The sequence below is a fragment of the Rhipicephalus microplus genome, chromosome 8 (assembly GCF_043290135.1).
Source record: "Rhipicephalus microplus isolate Deutch F79 chromosome 8, USDA_Rmic, whole genome shotgun sequence".
In the NCBI taxonomy this organism is placed as follows: domain Eukaryota; kingdom Metazoa; phylum Arthropoda; class Arachnida; order Ixodida; family Ixodidae; genus Rhipicephalus; species Rhipicephalus microplus.
In genome coordinates this window covers 127,045,328-127,065,311 of record NC_134707.1, presented here as the reverse complement: position 1 = coordinate 127,065,311, position 19,984 = coordinate 127,045,328, and the positions used below count along the sequence as shown (strand labels likewise).

Genomic DNA, 19,984 nt, shown 5'->3' with positions numbered 1-19,984 from the left:
TAGAAGACGACAGCACCTTCCTGGGGACTCTCAGTGGGGCGGACCTCCTCAGTAAGCAACGAGCGGACCCCGAGTTAAGACCCATCATCGATCATTTAGAAGGCAGCACCGCGTCTGTTCCTCGTCCCCTTTCCCGTACGTTGCTGTCATTTTGCTTACGACACGACATATTATACAAGAAAAACACTGGTGTTGGCAGCAGATCTTATCTTCTAGTCGTCCCTCATGACCTTCGTGATGACATCCTATTAGCCTGCCACGAAGAGCCGACATCCGGCCACCTGGGATACTCACGGAAACTCGACCGGATTCGAAAGCTATATTTCTGGCCAAAACTCGCAGCTTGTGTCAAACGCTACGTGAAAGGATGCCGCGAATGTCAGCGTCGCAAGTCACCACCTGTGAAGCCTGCAGGCCTCTTACAACCCATCGATCTACCGCGTACGCCGTTTGACCAAGTTGGGATGGACCTTCTTGGACCGTTTCCTATGTCTCACTCCGGAAACAAGTGGATCATCGTCGCAACTGATTACTTGACGCGTTATGCTGAAACGAAGCCAATGCCACGCGGTACAGCATCTGAAGTCGCCCAGTTTTTCATGCACCACATTGTGCCTCGTCACGGTGCCCCGTCATTCATCATCACTGACCGAGGGACAGCGTTTACGGCAAAACTGTTGGACGACATCTTCAAGCTCAGTTACACGAACCACCGCAAGACAACCGCATACCACCCCCAGAGTAACGGCTTAACAGAAAGGCTGAACAAAACGCTGGCGGACATGATTTCTATATACGTGGATGTGCAGCATAAAACGTGGGACGAATTCCTGCCATACGTAACGTTTGCGTACAACACCGCAACCCAGGAAACGACAAGGTTCGCACCCTTCCGCCTCGTTTACGGTAGAGACGTGCAAACCATGCTAGACGCTATGATTCCTTGTGACATCGACCAGCACGAGCTACTAACTCCTGATGTCGACGATTACATTCAGCGTGCAGAGAAAGCACGTCAATTAGCTCGCGTGCACATAAGATTGCAGCAATGTGAAGACGCCCGAAGGTACAATATCCACCACCGACAAGTCTCCTACCAACCTGGCGACCAAGTGTGGGTTTGGACTCCTGTTAGACGGCGAGGTCTGAGCGAAAAACTCCTGAGCAAGTACTTCGGACCCTACAAAGTATTGCGGCGGTTGAACGAGGTCAACTATCAAGTTATTCCAGACGGAGGCTCGGCAACGACACAGCGCCACTCACCACGAACAGAGATTGTGCATGTCGTCCGCCTAAAACCTTATATTACGCGGTGATACTCGCCTTATTATGCCCGGGAAGCAAACATTTTCGTTTTTTTTACATTGCCCGTTGGGTCTCGAACGAACTGTGAACTCTGTTAATGTTTTTTTTTTCTCTTATGACCAACCTCAGACAATTTTTTTTGCACCTGCATATGCCCTGTGCACTATAGCTACCGTTTCTCTCTTTTTTTTCTCCATTACCGACCCTGCTGTCCCCTTCTGTATGAGCATCGGGTCGATGCTCTAATGGGAGGGGGAATAATGCCACCTAGAGTTGTGAGCCGGCAAGCCCTAGCGAACCGAAAAGGGCAAGGAGAACGAAGAAGAAGTGTGGTTAGCGCCTCGTTTCGAAGATACACGCTCGTGTCTTTCTGCCCCGCTGTTCCTGTCCCTTCTCTACGGCTCTTGGTGCGTGACAATATTTATTTCTGTGTTCCCGATATATTTCATGTTTACTGATACCAACGACTCATATCGGCTTACAGCATGTTGTCTTCATATGGGGACCCATCACAAATCTGGAATACAGGCTTTTAATTACTTGAAGTCAAATGTTTCAAGATATTTTTGACCTCTAGCAATTCTTTTACTACAAAAATATTTTTTTATTCTCTAGACTTTATTCATGCATGCGAGGGTTAAAACGCTGTGGCAGGGCCCCTTTAAAGAACCTCAAGTGATCAAGAAATCTGCACACCTCCACAGCGGCGTCCTTCACGCTCATGTCATAGCTTTATGACCTTAATCTCCAGAGAATGTGATTATTTTATTAATTGACAAATAATAAGCTCCGCATCACAATCCATAAACAATGCCAGCAGCAATAAGTACAACTGTGCACAACATGTATGGCAGTCTGCATGGAAGCCCGTTAGCTCTACAGGAAGCTGCAAGGTAATGACGGATTTCTAAGAGAAAAATGCTTTCATGTATGTGACCGGCAACCAGAGATAAGACAGATATCTGTACGGTTTTTCTTATGAAAACGTTCTAAGTGATAACCGAGAATTTTTCCAATCTAAGTCCACAGAGGGAGTTTTTTAAAAAAATAAATGCGTTAAAGTATCACGGAGTCAATTGTAAAGTCGTCAGTTGTAATAAACTCAAACGTCTGCTGAACTTGGCCGTGTGTAAATTACTCGCGTCGTCATGAATAAAGCAGGTCGTTTCCTTTTTGAAACCACTGTTGAGGTTTTCGGGTGGCCTAAGAAAAAAAAAACATTCTTTTAAAGCGTGGCTTGGTCTCTTTGGTTATCAACAACATCGAAAAGGTACTCGTTCTTTTAACGACGCCCAAGAACCTTTGTTGCATTATAATATTATATAAAATTCACTCTTTTTTGTTGGCCTCACTACCTGTGATGGCTACTTTGTCAAAGCATATTTGAAAACATATGGCTCACACATTTCCTCCGGGAACAAATTAGCATTTACTGTGTGCCAATACTTCAATTTTGCACAGCAATATTGTACTCCAAGGCCAATATTACGTTTTTAAAAAAAGTTAAAGAATGTGTTTTTTGCGAGCTTTTACTAATCATTTTATATTGGCATATATTTAAACGTCTGTTTGTTTACTCATCATCCAGCCGTGCATAAAAACAATCAGACACTACGTCCAAAATACGGACTGCCTTTTTTTTCTGGACTCTACTCGTTTACGGAAAAGGATAATAATGTTTTAGAGGCTGGTTTTGTAAAGTGTCACATCGGATGATCTTCAAACATGGTAATGTTTCTAACAAACGATCTTCTACAGCAATATAAAGCACATCAAAATTTAACGATTGCTGGCTGTCCACTCGGAATGCCTGTAAAATGTGCACACTATGTGTCTAGTCATTTGAAGAAACGCGTGGTGCGTCTCGCACCTCTGAAATTAAGGTCGACATTTATACACACCGCCTCTGAAAAGGATGGTACGTTTTTTTTTTCAAATGTGAATACCACAACTCTGAATCATACTTTTAGCAGAGTGAATATACACTTGTTTAGTTTACATGTAGACACAAAAATAGAAATAAATCAGGTAACATAAGCACAGGCTTTGAAACAAAGACGATGATTGCAATAAACACGCATAAAATCATATAATGACATCAACGCTACCTTGAAGATCATTGCTAGCGGAAAGTAAACTGTACACTGATTGAAATGAACAACTGCAGTACACGCCATAGAGTTCGTATACTCATTGATAGAGTGGCGCAGCAAAAGGTTCATGAATGCTTGCGAAGCAACATTGTTACTAAAACTCTTCCATGCGATTATTTTCCTAGGAAAAAATGAATAATGAAATGTGTTCCTACGGGAATAAAATGAAGTCAGCATAAAGGCATGCCGCTGCCTTGTGCTATACCCTGTAGAAGAATCAAGTATGTGTGACAATACTTACCTAAACTAACGTTTAGCAAATTGAAATAAAAATTTTTATTTTATAATTTATTTTTTGTATCTGTTTTGTAGTAAGCTTTTACTAATAATCATGTTTTCTAAGTACAGCCTGAATTGTTATCAGTATATCTAATATCTTTATTACGAAAATATTCCATATTGTTAATATTTTTGCTAGTGTGAGGGTGCAAAATATTAGATACATACTTTAAAACAAAATGTACGATTGCCTTGAACGCAGTAAATGAACGGTGGGAATAGAAAGCTTGAGAGGTTTTAGACAAGCTCTAAGAGAAGATACCATAAAAGAAGGCATATGATTTTTGCATTTTCTCTAAGAGCTCTTACAAATATACATGTCATGTCTCCTCTGCGAGCTGTTAGAGCTGTTAGAGGAGATATGACAATAATACAGCTTGTTTTTTATAACAATGGCTTAGTACTCAAGAATACCTGAGAGTCTCAAACAATTATTCATTATAGAAAGCTCCTGAATGATGATGTACTAGTCAGATTGACGTACGTCAATGTATATTATATATAGAAATACACCCGTCACTGTAAGAGAGAACCAATTCTCCTGGCAGAGTGAACCACATGACGAATGGAAACGGCAATGCCACTGTAGTCATTATCGATTCACTCACACTTCTTGAATTTCCGTGGATGCGCTGTCGATAGCTTCTTGACACTTAAACAGATCCATGAAATCGGCCACTATATTGTGGTGCGTAGCAATGCAGAGTGGACCACTGAATTTGTAGATGACCACTCCGTTTTCCTAAGTTGTTGAAAAGAAAAGAAATAAGAAATAGAAGCAGCTCCGGATTAGTGGTGCCAAACATGAAGAGATTTAGGAGCTGTTTGCCTTTATGTTCCTCTTCGTTTCCTCCTCTAAGTCCAATTTTTCTGTGTGTTCTTTTCTTTTTATTTAAAACTATTTCTTTTAGACTCATTTTTTTCTTTCTCTATAAATTTTTAGCATCCTTTCTTAATTTTCTAAAAATTTGACCCGGATTATTTGAAGCAAGCCACCCCCCCCCCCGCCCCTTATACGGTCGTGAACGTGCTCATCGAACCGGATGAAGTCATTTCTCTGGCGCGAGCACTTGCTCAATAAGATACAGAGGGTTATGCTTTATATGATTCATATGTGCATTTGCGTGAATTATTATCATCGTCAAGGTGCTCGAACAACAAGAGGAACAAGTCTTCTCTCTAGCGCTAGCGGACGCTCAGTACGCTACGAATGGCTCTGCTGTGTGTAGTATTGCTTGTTTTAAAATGACCCTCTGGGCTTTCGAAGAACAAGGGGAAGAAGTCTTCACTTTTGCACAAGCGCACGCTATGGACCACTATGCTGAATAAAGTTCCGTCTGCGTTACGACAACCTATGAAATCAGCATACGACATTTTTACCCTATCTAACGTGTTGAGCACTTAAAATTAACCAAATGAGACGACGATAGTGTTTTGACGTTTGAAATATGTCATGCTTTCACAGTCACCAATGCCCCTAAGTGGCCAAAGTGACGTGACATGCCTTTCATTACTTTCTCAACATCTTGCTCTAAAGTCCTCACTGTACTTTTGTGATTATTGCGCTTTCTTTCCATTACGATTTGTAACAGCAGCTGCTTCGAAAAGTATCCTTTTCGTGTCCTTGACGACTGCCGGAATCTCCAGCTGCCCTTTCGCCTATATATATATATATATATATATATATATATATATATATATATATATAATTAAAAATAAAGGAGCACACTTGAAGGAGCAACGAGCACGGCCTTCGTCAGGATCCTGACGAAGGCCGTGCCACGGCCTTCCTTTCGAATTGCCAGGATCTGAAACATTCGTTCATTCAACGTAAATATCCACGGGGAATAATTGATGACGCCATAAAACGCGCTGACAAACTAAACCGAGCTGACCAGCTCAACGCTGACCCCAAGGCGTTGTGTACATCCCAGGTTAACCTTGTGCTCACCCATTCAACGTCAGCTCCAAACGTCACCGCGATTTTGAAGTGACACCATAACATATTAACTCAAAGCAAGCGCCTTAAAAATGTATTTGCACAGCCATTGAGAGTGGTGTACAGACGTGCAGGTAACCTACGCGATATTCTTTCATTGTCTAAGCTCGCTGCCCGTAAACAAAATGGCTTCGCTCCTTGTAGGAAGTCGTGGTGCAAGGTGTGTGCGCACATGGTAACTACGCAAACTGTCATCAGTTCATCCACTGGCTTTCAGTTAACAATCAGGGGCAATCTAAATTGTGACAGTTCCAACGTAGTATACATGCTCGAATGCGATATCTGTAATCTACAATATATTGGCCATACAGAAACACCGTTTAGATCTCGGTTTAATAATCATAAGTCGCATGTCAAAACCCTTTCATATCTGCCTGTATTGAAACATCTCGCAATGCATGGTCATTCTTTCGACAATATTAAAGCAATGGTACTGGAATTCGGTTTCCGCTCACATCATGAGCGGGAAATGCGCGAGTCGTTTCTAATCTACAAGTTCGGTACACTAAACTCTGGAATAAACGAACACGCAGGCACACTCGCTAATCTACCTTGCACCACTTAAGGTGTCTCATACCCTTCCGAGATTTCTAGTTCATTCTCTGTTATTTTACTCCTTATTTTTGTTTTCGGCAGAACCATCCTTGTTCCCAGCTTAACAAACTCAGTTTACCTGTTTATCTTTAGTATGTATACCGCTCGTTCATGTGCTTCAATCTGCACGCATGGTTATCATAATGCTTTCCACACCATGCGCCATATTTATATTTAAAATCTCTTTCACTCGTACTGATGTCGCTATAACGATAAGAGGTGACCACTGTGTCCATGTTACTTTACGCATTGCATCTTCACACTAAATGTATTCTGCCTTTTTGTATAATCATGTGGAATCATTTCCGATTGCTATTGCGCATGTCCCAAAACATTTTTAGAAATGTATATAATGGCTACGAAAGCTGCATTACATGTCACACTGACGAAGGCTGGCCCACCAGCCGAAACGTATGTGATTAATGAAAGTGTTTCCTCCTTAGTCGTGCTTTTTCGCTTACGTTTATACTACGGAGCCAGTGCGCTTCCTTCCTCGCAACGTCTATATATATATATATATATATATATATATATATATATATATATATATATATATATATATATATATATATATATATATATTGTAACGACGAGAAATAAGAGACAACGCCTTTGCTGCAGGCCGGCTGTTCTTATTCTGCTTCGTCTTCCTCGGCTTCCTTCACCCTGCCTGCGCCCTTGCCTGAGCCCCACTATTTATTATCATTACACTCGGCCCCGACTGCGAGCCTCGTGGGCTACCGACAATGTCTCCGGTGGGCGGCATTGACTATTCCGGGGTGGCCGGGCTCGGCCAAGCTGATATTTCACATGGAAGTTTGTTGAAGGAGATTCCGGAGGACGACACTGGCTGTGACGTGATGGTCGGTGCAGGCGTCGTCCACGATGGGGCCAACGCTGTTGACTTGGACAAGATGCCGCTAGCAGGAGATACAGACTCCTGCAAAGTGGCCGCGTTGGTTTAATCTCGTCGGTTTGAGCATCCTGTCGCAGTCGTGTTACAAATGCTGGAAATAGTCCACGCTGCACCGTCACCTGCTGCACTGAGCGTCGACGCCTGCGTTGCTTGCGGTGTGGCAAGGGGCGTCGGGGTGTCTTTGTAGTCATCTGAGAGCCGAGTTCAGGTTGCAGCTTGAGAGGCAACGCGTGCTCTTGCAGCACTGCCTTTGTCGGACTCATGCTCAAGCTGCTTATTCCTATAGTTTCACGTGCAGTAGAGCCTTCATTGTCAGATGACCTGTCACTAACCGGAAGTATTACCTTCTCTGGTAGGTCTTTGCTGACAGTGACTTTGAAGGAGGCGGCGCTTAGCGTGTGGCAGACGTCCGCACACTCGGCCACAGACTGACGTGATATCAGGAGATGTCGCTTCGAAGTGAGGGTCAACACTGTAGGGTTGTTCGTCCCAGGGTAGGTGGTTAAATTGGCTGTCGGGAAGCTGCAAAATACAGCTGAAGCCGCGAGGGTGGTCTCCTTCTGGGATCTATTCTCGGTAGCGGTCGCGTAAGACTGGGTGGTCGTGGAGAGGTGATGGTGACTCCGTCCAAAAGCAGCTATGAGCTTGTCACTCCAGTCCACCCAGGATGTCTGCCGCACGCCTTCGTATCGATGCCAAGCCGCGGCAGCATTCCGAAGGCGGTCTATGGCCATGCCCCACTTCTTTTGGTCCGTCCACGCTGCGTGATCTCCGACAGCGTTGACGGTTGCCACCCATTCCTTGGCATCGTCCTGGAAGCCGCGAAACTCCGGTAGCTCGAAGGAAATCGGCGATGGCGGGACTGCGGGCAAAACTCCGAAATGTGCCCACGCCAAGCAGTTCACTTGCTCTGATACCTCCGTGAGAGAACGCCCGAGATTGCGACGGTTCTCGGGCGAGCTTACCTCGAAGTTTTGTGAGGCGGCCGCAGCCAACATGGCATTGAGTGCGCACAATGTTGGCAAGATGGCAGGACATAGCTGGGAGCTCGACGCTATGAGGGCGTTGGTCGTGACGCGGAGTTGCGCGATGGTATGCTGCAGCTCCGCTGCGCTGTCGTGTGATCCGCACGAAGAGCCAAGGCCCGCCTCTGCGGAGGATACAGTGACTGCGGTACTCGAGGTGGTACAATTGCTGACCAAGGACGCGTGGACGGCGTCCCTTGGAAATCCAGCTGTGGTAGGAATCGTGGACATGGGTTCCAGGGCGCTGGAAGCGTCAACGACGTTCCCAGGCAAGCGGAACCCGTGTGATGAGTTGTGACCTGGTACTGTGGCGTAGATGAAGCGGTCTTGCGCCGCCGGGTAGGCCTCGACGCCGTACACGGTGGGTGCTTGAAGCGCCGACAGGTTGCCAGGTATGGAGGAGGCATGTACGCCATCCCTAGGTGAGAGAGGCCCGTGCGCATGGTTGCCGCGACGTGTCGCGTCCCAGGACAAGTTTCCCGGAACCACAACGGAGGCCTGGACGCCATCCGTCGGTGCTGGGATCGATGCTGGCCGCGACGGACGCCTTGCGGGTTCCATCAGCGAAGAAGCGTGACGGCGTTCCTTATCGTGAACTGGTACCGGTAACGGGTGCTGGAGCCGCCGAGGATGCCTTGACGCCGTCCCCGAACGGTGGTGTCAGTAAACAGCTGCCGAGGAGGGCTTGACGCCGTACACGGTGGGTGCTTGAAGCGCCGACAGGTTGCCAGGTATGGAGGAGGCATGTACGCCATCCCTAGGTGAGAGAGGCCCGTGCGCATGGTTGCCGCGACGTGTCGCGTCCCAGGACAAGTTTCCTCCTCCATACCTGGCAACCTGTCGGCGCTTCAAGCACCCACCGTGTACGGCGTCGAGGCCTACCCGGCGGCGCAAGACCGCTTCATCTACGCCACAGTACCAGGTCACAACTCATCACACGGGTTCCGCTTGCCTGGGAACGTCGTTGACGCTTCCAGCGCCCTGGAACCCATGTCCACGATTCCTACCACAGCTGGATTTCCAAGGGACGCCGTCCTCAAGCGACGCTTACCGCGGCTGCACGTCGGCGGGCGTTCTGGATGACGAAACCGAGACGTAAGCCGTTTTCTTCGTCGACTGCGCCATTGTAACGACGAGAAATAAGAGACAACGCCTTTGCTGCAGGCCGGCTGTTCTTATTCTGCTTCGTCTTCCTCGGCTTCCTTCACCCTGCCTGCGCCCTTGCCTGAGCCCCACTATTTATTATCATTACAATATATATATATATATATATATATATATATATATATATATATATATTGTAATGAATCTGAATAACGCACGCTGTGTTGTTACTGAAAAAGACGATGATGATCGGTGACTGTAGTACTACCTCGCACATGCCGCTCGCAGGTAGCCAGACCTGCCACATAAAGCACATTTCGCCAAGCTGTGTCTGAATTGTTCTCGACGTGCCACACCTCTATCTTAAGTGGTGTAAGAGCCGGAGTTTCCATTAACTTGGAACTTCACAACTGGATGCTACCCTCACCGCTCACCATGACTGCTCCTGGCCCCTCTCAAGCTGCCCCCCATCGACAGTCTACTGTACTGGCGAGCCTTGGCAACGCGACCCACCAATTTTTCGCGGCAACGACGAACAAGACGTCGAGGACTGGCTCGTCGAGTACAAAATCGTAAGCGCTTCCAGCAAATGAAACGCCTACGACCAGCTCACAAACGTGCGCTTTTACCTCGCTGATGTGGTCAGCCTCTGGTTCAAGAACCACGAAGGCGAAATCACCAACTGATCCGCCTTCAAGACCACCATCACAACGGTCTTCGGTCGTCCCGCTGTGCGCCGATTTCGCGCGGAACAGCGCCTTCTAGTGGAGTCCAGCGCAGGGACGAGACCTTTACAAGTTACATCGAAGATGTAATGTCTTTTTACAAGCGCGTCGATGTATCTCTAATCGAACACGACAAAATCAAGCACATCATCAAAAGAGTTGACGATGATACCTTCCAGGAGCTCATCGCTAGGAACCCACAGACTGTTACCGATGTTGTCCAGCTCTATCAGGAGTACGACGAGTTGCGTAAGCAGCATGTCTCGACGCACAGGGCCGCTGAAGATACGGCTGAAGTTTCTGCCCTCTTGCAGGACGTCGCTCTTGATCACACCGTCTTACTGCCCCACATCAAGCCATTCATTTGTGAATAAAATGCGTGTCAACTTTCTCTTGTGGCGGAAGCATCCGAGCCAGTGACCTCATTAGACCCACGTCTACGCCAGGTCATTGAGACACAGGTCACGCAGGCACTGCCTTCATCGCCATCTGTACCTACGCCGCTGACCTATGCTGCTGCCGTTGTTAGACCCCCAGCCCCACCTGTCTCTGGCGCATACCGGGGCACCGGGCCCTTCTACCCTACTATGCTGCCTACATACACGGCACCCCATCCTACTTCGCCCCCTTCACCTTTAGTCGTTAACCATCGGCGCACCTTTGATAATCGACCTATCTGTTTTGCATGCGGTTCTGTGGGACATATAGCACGTTGCTGTCACCGTCGCAACTTCTAGCTGCCGGACCGTGGAAATTCTGCAAATTACCAGGCTGCCCAAAATCTCCGGTGACCATCTTCCCCTATCGCGACTCGTTGTCCCCACGATGCCCTGTCGACTCTCGCCGGTCAATACCGCCCTGTCGCCGATCTGTCTCCTCGATGGTTCAGCGCACGAGCCCCGCTCGAGAGGAAAACTGACAGCCGCAGTTCTGGAGGCAAGAACTGCGTCGTCGTCAAACTCTCCAAGACCTCCTCTTTGTCCGCACAACGCAATTGATGTGCTAGTAGAAGGTGTTGCTGTACGTACACTTTTCGACACAGGCGCCATAGTTTCTGTAATTAGTGAAAAACTGCGTCGCGATTAGAGAAAAGTTACAACGCCGCTTACGAATCTTGCTCTGCGTACAGCCACCTCCCATTTCATCGCGCTGACGGCTCAGTGCACAGCACGTGTTCTCATTCAACATGTTTGGTACGCCGTCAACTTTGTTGTTCTACCACGTTGATGTCATGACGTCATAGTAGGATAGGATTTTCTTTCTACCCATGAGGCCCTCGTCGACTGTGCTCGTGCTGAACTGACGTTGACAAATCCGTGCCTTCATATCGACCACCACAGTTCCTCTTAAGTGTTTGCCGCAGCTGATGTCCGCATCGCGCCTTTGTCCGCCGTTCTAGTGCCTGGGGTTTCCCCTGCTGCACTAATTCGACTGCTGCACTAATTCGCTTCTGTTCCAACCAACTACAGCTAGTGTGCACCGCCGAACCATCGTCATCTTGTTTGCCGTCATCAACTTTTCCAATAGTTCGGTGGTACTTTATGCATGCAACGTCTCTGTTTGTCCATACATCCTGCTACGCGGCGAGTGTCTGGGGAGCCACGAGACCTCAAATTGTATTTTCAAAGACCCGATGCATTCGGACAAGACATTTCTACCGACTTGTGCCGTTACACCCGCAACTGACGCCAATGACCCTATGAATGTATTCCGCAAGTCCATTGATTGCCACCTCACGCCTGGGCAGCAGGAACAGCTGATAAATCTCCTCCAGCGTTTTCGAGCCTCGTTTGACCACAATCAACCTTCCTTAGGACGAGCGTCATCTGTTGTTCGCCGTATAGATACCGGTCAAGAGACACAATTACCACAGCGTCCCTATTGTGTGTCAACTGCTGACTGCCGTGTCATCAATGAACAGGTCGATGATACCCTGAAAAGTGGCATAATCGAACCGTCAAACAGTCCCTGGGCCTCTCCAGTTATCCTGGTGAAGAAAAAGTGCGGATCCATCAGGTTCTGCGTAAACTACCGACGTCTCAACCGAATCACGCGCAAGGATGTGTATCCGCTGCCACGCATTGACGATGCCTTGAACTACCTACAAGGAGCGGAATTTTTTCTTCTTTAGATCGGCGCTCTGGATACTGGCAGGTATCTAAGGCAGAGGGCGACCGGGAAAAAACAGCTTTCATCACGCCCGATGGGCTTTACGAATTCACAGTCATGTGCCTAGGCCTCTGCAACGCACTAGCTACTTTCGAGCGAATGATAGACGTTTGCCTCTGTTATTTAGGTGACATTGTTGTATTTTCAACTGATTTCACAACTCATTTAACCTGTCTCGAGAAAGTCCTCGCTTGTATCTCCGCCGCGGGGCTGCAACTGAATCTGAAGAACTGCCATTTCGCCGCTCAAAAGCTTACGATCCTTGGCCACGTGGTTTCGAAAGACGGCATTCTTCCTGACTCTGCCAAACTTACAGCCGTTTCAGCGTTTCCCAAAGCGGCCACCATGAAACAGCTACGCAGCTTCATAGGCCTTTGCTCCTACTTCCGGCACTTCGTCCGCAACTTCGCGACGATCATCGCTTTTTTGACCAAGCTCCTTGCCGGCTCTAGAGACCTTTTGGCCTGGTCTGCCACCTATGACGATTCTTTCGATGAACTGTGCCACCTCCTTACGTCGCCGCCTAATCTGTGACACTACGACCTATCGGCACCCACAGAGATCCACACCGACGCTAGTGGTGTCGGGCTAGGTGCTAATCTTTCGCAGCACAAAGGCGGCTTCCAAGAGTATGTGGTTGCCTACGCAAGCCGCACTCTTAGCAAAGCGAAAATCAACTATTCCGTTACTGAAAAGGAATGCCTCGCCCTTGTTTGGGTGATAGAGAAATTTCAACCCTACGTGTATGGGCGCCCTTTTGACGTCGTGACTGACCACCACGCCCTCTGCTGGTTGTCGTCACTCAAGGATCCAAGTGGTCGCCTCGCCCGATGGGCGTTGCGCCTTCAAGAATATGATATTCGCGTGGTCGGAAACATTCGGACACAGACGCCCTCTCCCGTTCGCCCCTACCCCCTGACCCGGCCTGCCGCGAAATTTTCATCTGTGATGCCACTGCCGTCACCATCGCCGACATGCCATCTGAGCAACGCAAGGAGCCTTGGGTTGCTTTAATTCTAGACATCCTGGCTGGGCAGACCGCTTTTCCCCCTACTCGCACGTTGCGTCGGCAAGTCGAGCACTTCACGACTCGCGACGACGTGCTGTACCGACGCAACTACACACCCTGTGGACGTCAGTGGCTAATCGTGATTCCATGTCATATGCGAACCGAAATTTGTTACACGTTTCATGACGACCCCCAATGTGGCCATGCAGGTTTGCTGAAGACTTATTCTCGCATACGGCTCCAGTATCAGTGGCGTGGCATGTACCGTTTTAGAGTGCAGTACGTTCGGGCTTGCTCAACGTGCCAGAGACGAAAGACTCCCCCTCATTACGCCAGCGGTACCTTATTACCCTTACCATGCCCATCCCGACTAATCGACCTGTTCGTATCGATATCTATGGTCCCCTTCCTAACACTGCAGACGGTAACCACTGGATCATAGTTGCCGTCGACCACCTCACGCTGTATACTGAAACTTCATCCCTTCCCTCGTGTACAGCAAAAGACGTGTTGTTACTTTCGTTCTTCACAATATCGTATTATGTCATGGAGCACCTCGGAGTTACTGAATGAATGTGGTCGCGTATTCTTGTCAGACGTCATCACAGCGTTGCTGCGTGAGTGCCACGTCATTGACCACACTACAAGCGCCTATCATGCCCAGACCAATGGAATGACAGAGAGCTTCAACCACACCCTTGGTGACATGCTGTCTGTATACATCTCGTCAGACCCCTCCAGTCAGGACCGAGTGCTCCCGTTAATCACGTTCGTCTCTAATACCACCATTCAAAGCACTACTGGGTTCTCTTCTTTTTTCCTCCTTTACAGACGCGAACCTTCTTGCACTATGGACACCATTCTTTCGCACAGCCGTGACTAGTCCATCACTCTGTCTCAAGCTGCTACATACGCTGAAGAATGCGCCAACTGGCAGGATCATTCACAACCCAAGAACAAGGAAGCCAAAAACACCACGATTACGCATCAATTATTACTACTTCCTATGATTCAGGTTCACTCGTCTGGCTGCATGTCCCTTCTGCTACACCTGACCTTTCTACCAAGTTGGTCTCTAAGTATCACGGCCCATATCGTATACTACAAAAAACGTCACCGGTGAATTACCTCATCAAGCCACTGAAACCATCTTCTGACCAACGTCGTCGTGGCCAGAAAATTGCCCACATGTCGAGACTTAAGCCCTGCTACGACCCTCGCGTGTTTACTTGTCCATAGGTCACAAGGATGGCTCCTTATTTCGTGGGGAGTAATTGTAATGAATCTGAATAATGAATGCTCTGCTGTTACTGAAGAAGGCAATGATGATCGGTGGCTGTAGTAGTAGCTTGCGCACGCCGCTCGCCGGTAGCTAGACCTGCCTCATAGAGCAAATTTCGCCAAGCTGCGTATGAACCTTTCTCGACGTACAACACCTCTATTTTATATATATATATATATATATATATATATATATATATATATATATATAGATATATATATATATATATATATATATATATATGTATATATATATATATATATATATATATATATATATATATATATATATATATATATTGATACTCGTTCTTTTTTTCAGCTCTGTAGTTTTTTTCTTTTGTAATGAGGATAGCGACATGTCAATCGCAATGATTTGTTTCTATGTTGAATAACAGGAAACAACGTATTTAATAGAACTAACAAACAGTGATGCCAAGGAATTATGAATTTTCTTGGCATCACTGTCTCTTCTCAATATCAGTGTGTCTAACAAAAAAAAAACCGAGTACATAAATTTTCACTTCTTCACTTCATACCAAACAACGCAGGAATATATTTGGGCCTCGTAAACGCTTCAAAACAGGACTCATTATGGTCTTACAAGTACTTAGTTTCAGGACTTATTAGTTCAACATAAAGCATGATAAACAGCATTCCGTACAGAAACAATTTCGATCACGTGCCTGAAGGGCTGAGCCACTACGACTGCGGGTTTCCTATAAGGAACCCATCAATAACTCAAACAGAACATACCTGTGTTGTAAGTCAACAAAAATTTTTTTTTCAGTAATATGCGTTAAGTCATTGAAAGGTTGCAGTTCATAGCCGAGTGTAAGAAAGTTACCAAAACACATGTACCCGAAGATCACACAAAACAGCAAATAACACAGGCATGCAATTACTTGATTTGAAGCTCTCATTGACCAAGTCAAATAAATTGAGTTCGCTATAAAAAATGAAAGTTCTTACCCACAAAAAACAACTTCAACGTTCTGATGCCAGTATTGCTCCCATTGTCAAATGTTCAGTAGTCACAACGGTGAAGTAAACATTATTTTGGCGTGCACGTGATCTCAAAGGTGATTCGGGAGCAATATATTTCTATATTTCGTTATTAGATTCCAAATCTTTTTGAAGCGAAAAATAGATGCAACAAGATAAAGTAATGCAGCATATTACCCCTGATGTTACATCTGAAGAGACAAAGATGTCAGGCTTCCAAGGTCGAAGGTGGGATCCTTTTTGCCTGTTGGATAGAGAAAATTAGTTCTCAATATAAATTCGAAAAGAAGCTTAGGCTGATTTGGCTTCAGCATTAGGTAGGAAAAACAGCGCTGATAGTAGACGAGAAAAAGTGAAGACACAACATAGACGTCGATCCCAGGCGCCTCGCCTGCGTGAGTTGCGCGAGAGGCGCGGCGCGGCGTGTGGCAATGAAATGATGGTGACGATGAATTTCAACAATGAAGACGCTACAACAAGTTATCATAACCGTGAACAAGTACTTTGCTAAGAGAAATCTTGCACGAGGCCCGAAAAAACCTTCAGCAGAAACCTGATAATATAGAAAAGCTTACCGCTGCATTAGACATAGATAATCGGATGATTTAGTTTGAGCCAAATATCAATTACGAAGCAGCAAAACGTGAGAGGGAGTGCAAGTGACAACTTTTATCACTGTGCTACGAAGTAATCAATCAGCGTTGTAGTCGTTTTAAATACGGTGTATTTCTTAGCGAACTTTGCTGACGTTGAGCGTATCTATCTATCTATCTATCTATCTATCTATCTAGCCGCTTACGTTTCGGTGACCTCGTGATCAACCCGTTTGCTTGGCGTGAACCAAAATTAGCATGAGAGGGTAAGATGGTTTGACGAATACGACGCCCTTGTCAAGACATGAATAATGTCACCATCCCGTCGCGTTATTCGTCAAACACTTCCCGCCAGACAGTGGCACATACCCACGGGCGGGTACGTGCCGCTACAGGTTATTGACCCTTAGTATCTACCAGGGAATGACAAGAACACACACATGGGCAATTTTAACGCGCGAGTGTTAAGAAATACCCGACATCAGTAGCGTCGACCCAACGAGTTTGAGCTGGAATCGAACCCAAGCATTCTTAGTACCAATGAAGCATTTTACCACAGAGCTATGCCAGGTCTCGAAATTACTTTTCATATAGACGCTAATCCTCGTGAAACCTTAAAAGTGATTTCAGTGCTGCCAACTCAATTTTATAAACAATAAATATGTACTTTTATGATACAGCCATCACGTCGGGTTAACGTCAGATGTGGTTAGTGTCCTCGCGCTGAAGTTGACTTATGTAGTAGTGTCCAGGGCAAGCATCTTCGCTAGCATCAGCGCTTCTTATCAGCTTGTGGTGTTGCTGATACGCATGTTCCAGTTGGCATCCTTGCGAAAGTGCCAACAACTGGTTATATAAACTTCTGCAACCACTTCAACATATGCCGGTGTATGCAATATTTGTACGTTAATTTAGCGTCATTTCATGACGTGTCGCTCAATAAAAAATTGAAATATTGTCACCTTTCTTGCGCATGCTTCGCATAACGTGAATTTTCAGGTATGTGGAACCTTCCGAATTTTTTTTTTCTGAAGCTATGTTTGATTTTGCATCATAATGGTGCTACAACTTATCAAGACTTTCTGCTTTTCGTTGCATTCTCGGCTCATATTTTTCAAGTGAACGGTTGGGCACTTGTAAGCAAAGCCCATGTTCTCATCTACATCGACATTGGTCTAGCAGGCGAGGAAGTCATATTAGGAATGACGCATGTTTTTAGGAAGGTGTTTAAAATTGTCATGTATTTACCAAACCTGATGTCGCTATGAGATTAGGGCATGCTTCTCACTCCAAACGGGCATCTTCTAGGTCTTCAACTACAGCTACTCTTCTTTTTTTTACTTCAACTGTGCTAAATGTTTCTATGACACATTTGCTCATTCATTTTGACCCTGGTCAATGGCGTTTTTACTTAGGATACGTACTATGTGTAAATTATGTTTCTCTCCAACCAGTGTGAAGCTGCCCAGTGTATCAGGTAGCAGGTTCCCCTCGAACTGTTCAATGCAGCTTTTTTCCCTGTAATCCTCCCCGCCTCATGCAAATGAACTCAGTTTAATTCGGCAAGCAAGCGAAAGCCACACGTAATACAATAGTGATAGCATATGAGCGCTGCCAGCTCTACCAATGGTTCCCCTTAATACGCAAAGAAGCCAATGTAAGGGCAAGCACTCTCTCGTAGCAAGGATCAGGAAGTGCTCGTCTTCGACGGCGTACATTTGAGCTTTTAGGCAAGCCCATGCTTCGTTGTGTACGATTTTAGGCATCTCAATGAAAATGTATGACAGCGGAGCAGCTCGAGAATGACTGTTTGCCACTGTTTCTACCACTGCTTTTTGTTCTGTGCTGACGGCAGGAATATGGTAGCTCCGTTCCTTGTTGGCGGTTACGCTGCTCAGTACAGACATATAGTTCACGAAACTTCCCTTATGCGTGTGTGCATGTGTGACTCTGCTGCACTATGAAAACTCTGCTTTTTTTTTCAACTATGACTGGTTCGTTTTCTTTTTATAGCTTTGGCTATAGAACCGTTGCTATTGACAGCAGCCAAAAGCGCACTGTGTGGCAAATGAGTAGAAATAAAAAGTAATGCGGTGTTGCAGAAAGCGTTACAGCTTTCGGCAACACCATCTGAAAACAGCAAAAATAAGAACAAGTTACGGCAAACAGTTACAACGTTACCAAGCCCATTCAAAACTCTATAGAATACGTGAATTTCACGAGAAAGTTAAGGAAGCTTTGAGTGAATCGTTTAAAAGATTGCTCATTTCACAAAATATTGAGTTTCTCTGCAAAGCTGCTGTATGTATTTTCAATTTGTGTGTCTTAATTGCAAATTTTAGTCGTTGACTTGGGCAAAATGACCTATCAGTGTATTATGTAAAATTTGTTGTTTTTTGTAGACATAACGTAATAATTTTTGCCTTTCCACTTCTTTGTACACATTTTCTTTTTGTTTCGTGACTACTCATTGGAATGAGTCTCTACAGTATACTTTGTAATAATTTGTGCTATGTATGGCATGCATGCTGAACTGTCGTGGAAGCAGAAGCGTCTGTCAGGCCACATGGCCTTTAGCTTCTGCTTACTTTCTGCTATAAACTGAAAAAATGAAGTCAATTCAATGCAACTTAATTTCAGTATAGCTTGGCTGACAGCTTTTGCAATTAGCGCTCCGTGCTCAGCTTCATGTGTTTAACGCGGTGTCCTCTGCAGGAGCGCACTAATTTTTTTCTGTAGATATCATGTTGTATTTCATGTTGCATCAATAATAATTGCAAAAAGCTGCAGCCGTGGAAAAAGTGTCCATGGTTGCAGATGTGACTGAATATTTGGAGCTTGGTCCTTATAATAATAAGTTCTTAAGTTGATTTTTTTTTTCAGATCGAGCCACACTCAATATATTTTAAGAGGAAGTTACATGCACTTAACTCTCCCATTTGAGCCAGCCAGGGTTGCTATTGGTGGCTACTTTTCGCCAACTTGTTGAATTAGAGACACTTGTAATAACCTAAAGTTTTTCGTGGCGACATGATGAATATTTTGCGATTATGGGTCCACGTCCTGACTAAGTTTGACGTTTTATGCTCAGTGCCTTCCTGATGAATGAGCCACATTTGAAATTATTTTTTTTTTGCTTTTGGACTAATCAATAAAAAGCGCACTTGACGTGCACTTCAGAATGTCCCTTTTGTTTCCAAGTACTTTAAATTTTATAGGTACGGGTGCGTCTTGCATTAAAATTGGAGCAAAATGCTTGTCAGCAGACTGTTTCGCGTGCCGCCAGGAGGCGGTGGTGTTAGACTTACGTTTCGAGGGGCTTTACAAGCTTTAGGCTTACTTAAGTTTCGCTTCTGTAGTGGCTAGGTGAGTGTTAGGTCAGGTGTTTCGACCACAGCTTCAACTGTCCTGAATAAATTGTCAACTTCTTCATTGCTGTAATCGTTCCCAACTTGCTATATTGAGTTTGAATTTGCTAACAACGTACTTTTAGAGGCGGTCAAGTGGCCGGCTTCTTCGGGCAGCCTTCAAAAACTGCACTGAGGTGAACGTGTAGCACAAGCATTACTGCACAGAAAGTGGGGCACGAAAATCGCGACGGTTACGCAGTACTTTCGAATTTATGTCCGTTTTTTGTATTAAGCTATTAACCATCACCCACATTTGTTATGGGTTCTAGGTTCCCTAGGTGGCCCTTATAGTGCCATGGTTATGAAGCCCAGCACATGTTTGAGTCCGTCAGCAGGTCATTGCGGCAGCGACGGGGAATTCTTTGTGCATATGTTCTCTGAAACCTCGCAGAACTCTCCCGTGTTCGACACATGCTA

The 19,984-nt window shown here is 45.8% G+C and overlaps 1 protein-coding gene across 1 annotated transcript in view; it reads right to left on the bottom strand.

Annotated features, from left to right (window-relative positions):
- LOC142768370 (sulfate transporter-like) overlaps positions 1-19,984 on the bottom strand; it is an 83,022-nt gene that overhangs the window by 12,875 nt on the left and 50,163 nt on the right. Inside the window, exons 10-11 of the mRNA XM_075870340.1 lie at positions 15,742-15,808; positions 4,346-4,479 (exon numbers count right to left, since the gene is read on the bottom strand). Coding sequence (XP_075726455.1) covers positions 4,346-4,479; positions 15,742-15,808 — 201 coding nt within the window. The remainder of the gene's footprint in view (positions 1-4,345; positions 4,480-15,741; positions 15,809-19,984) is intronic.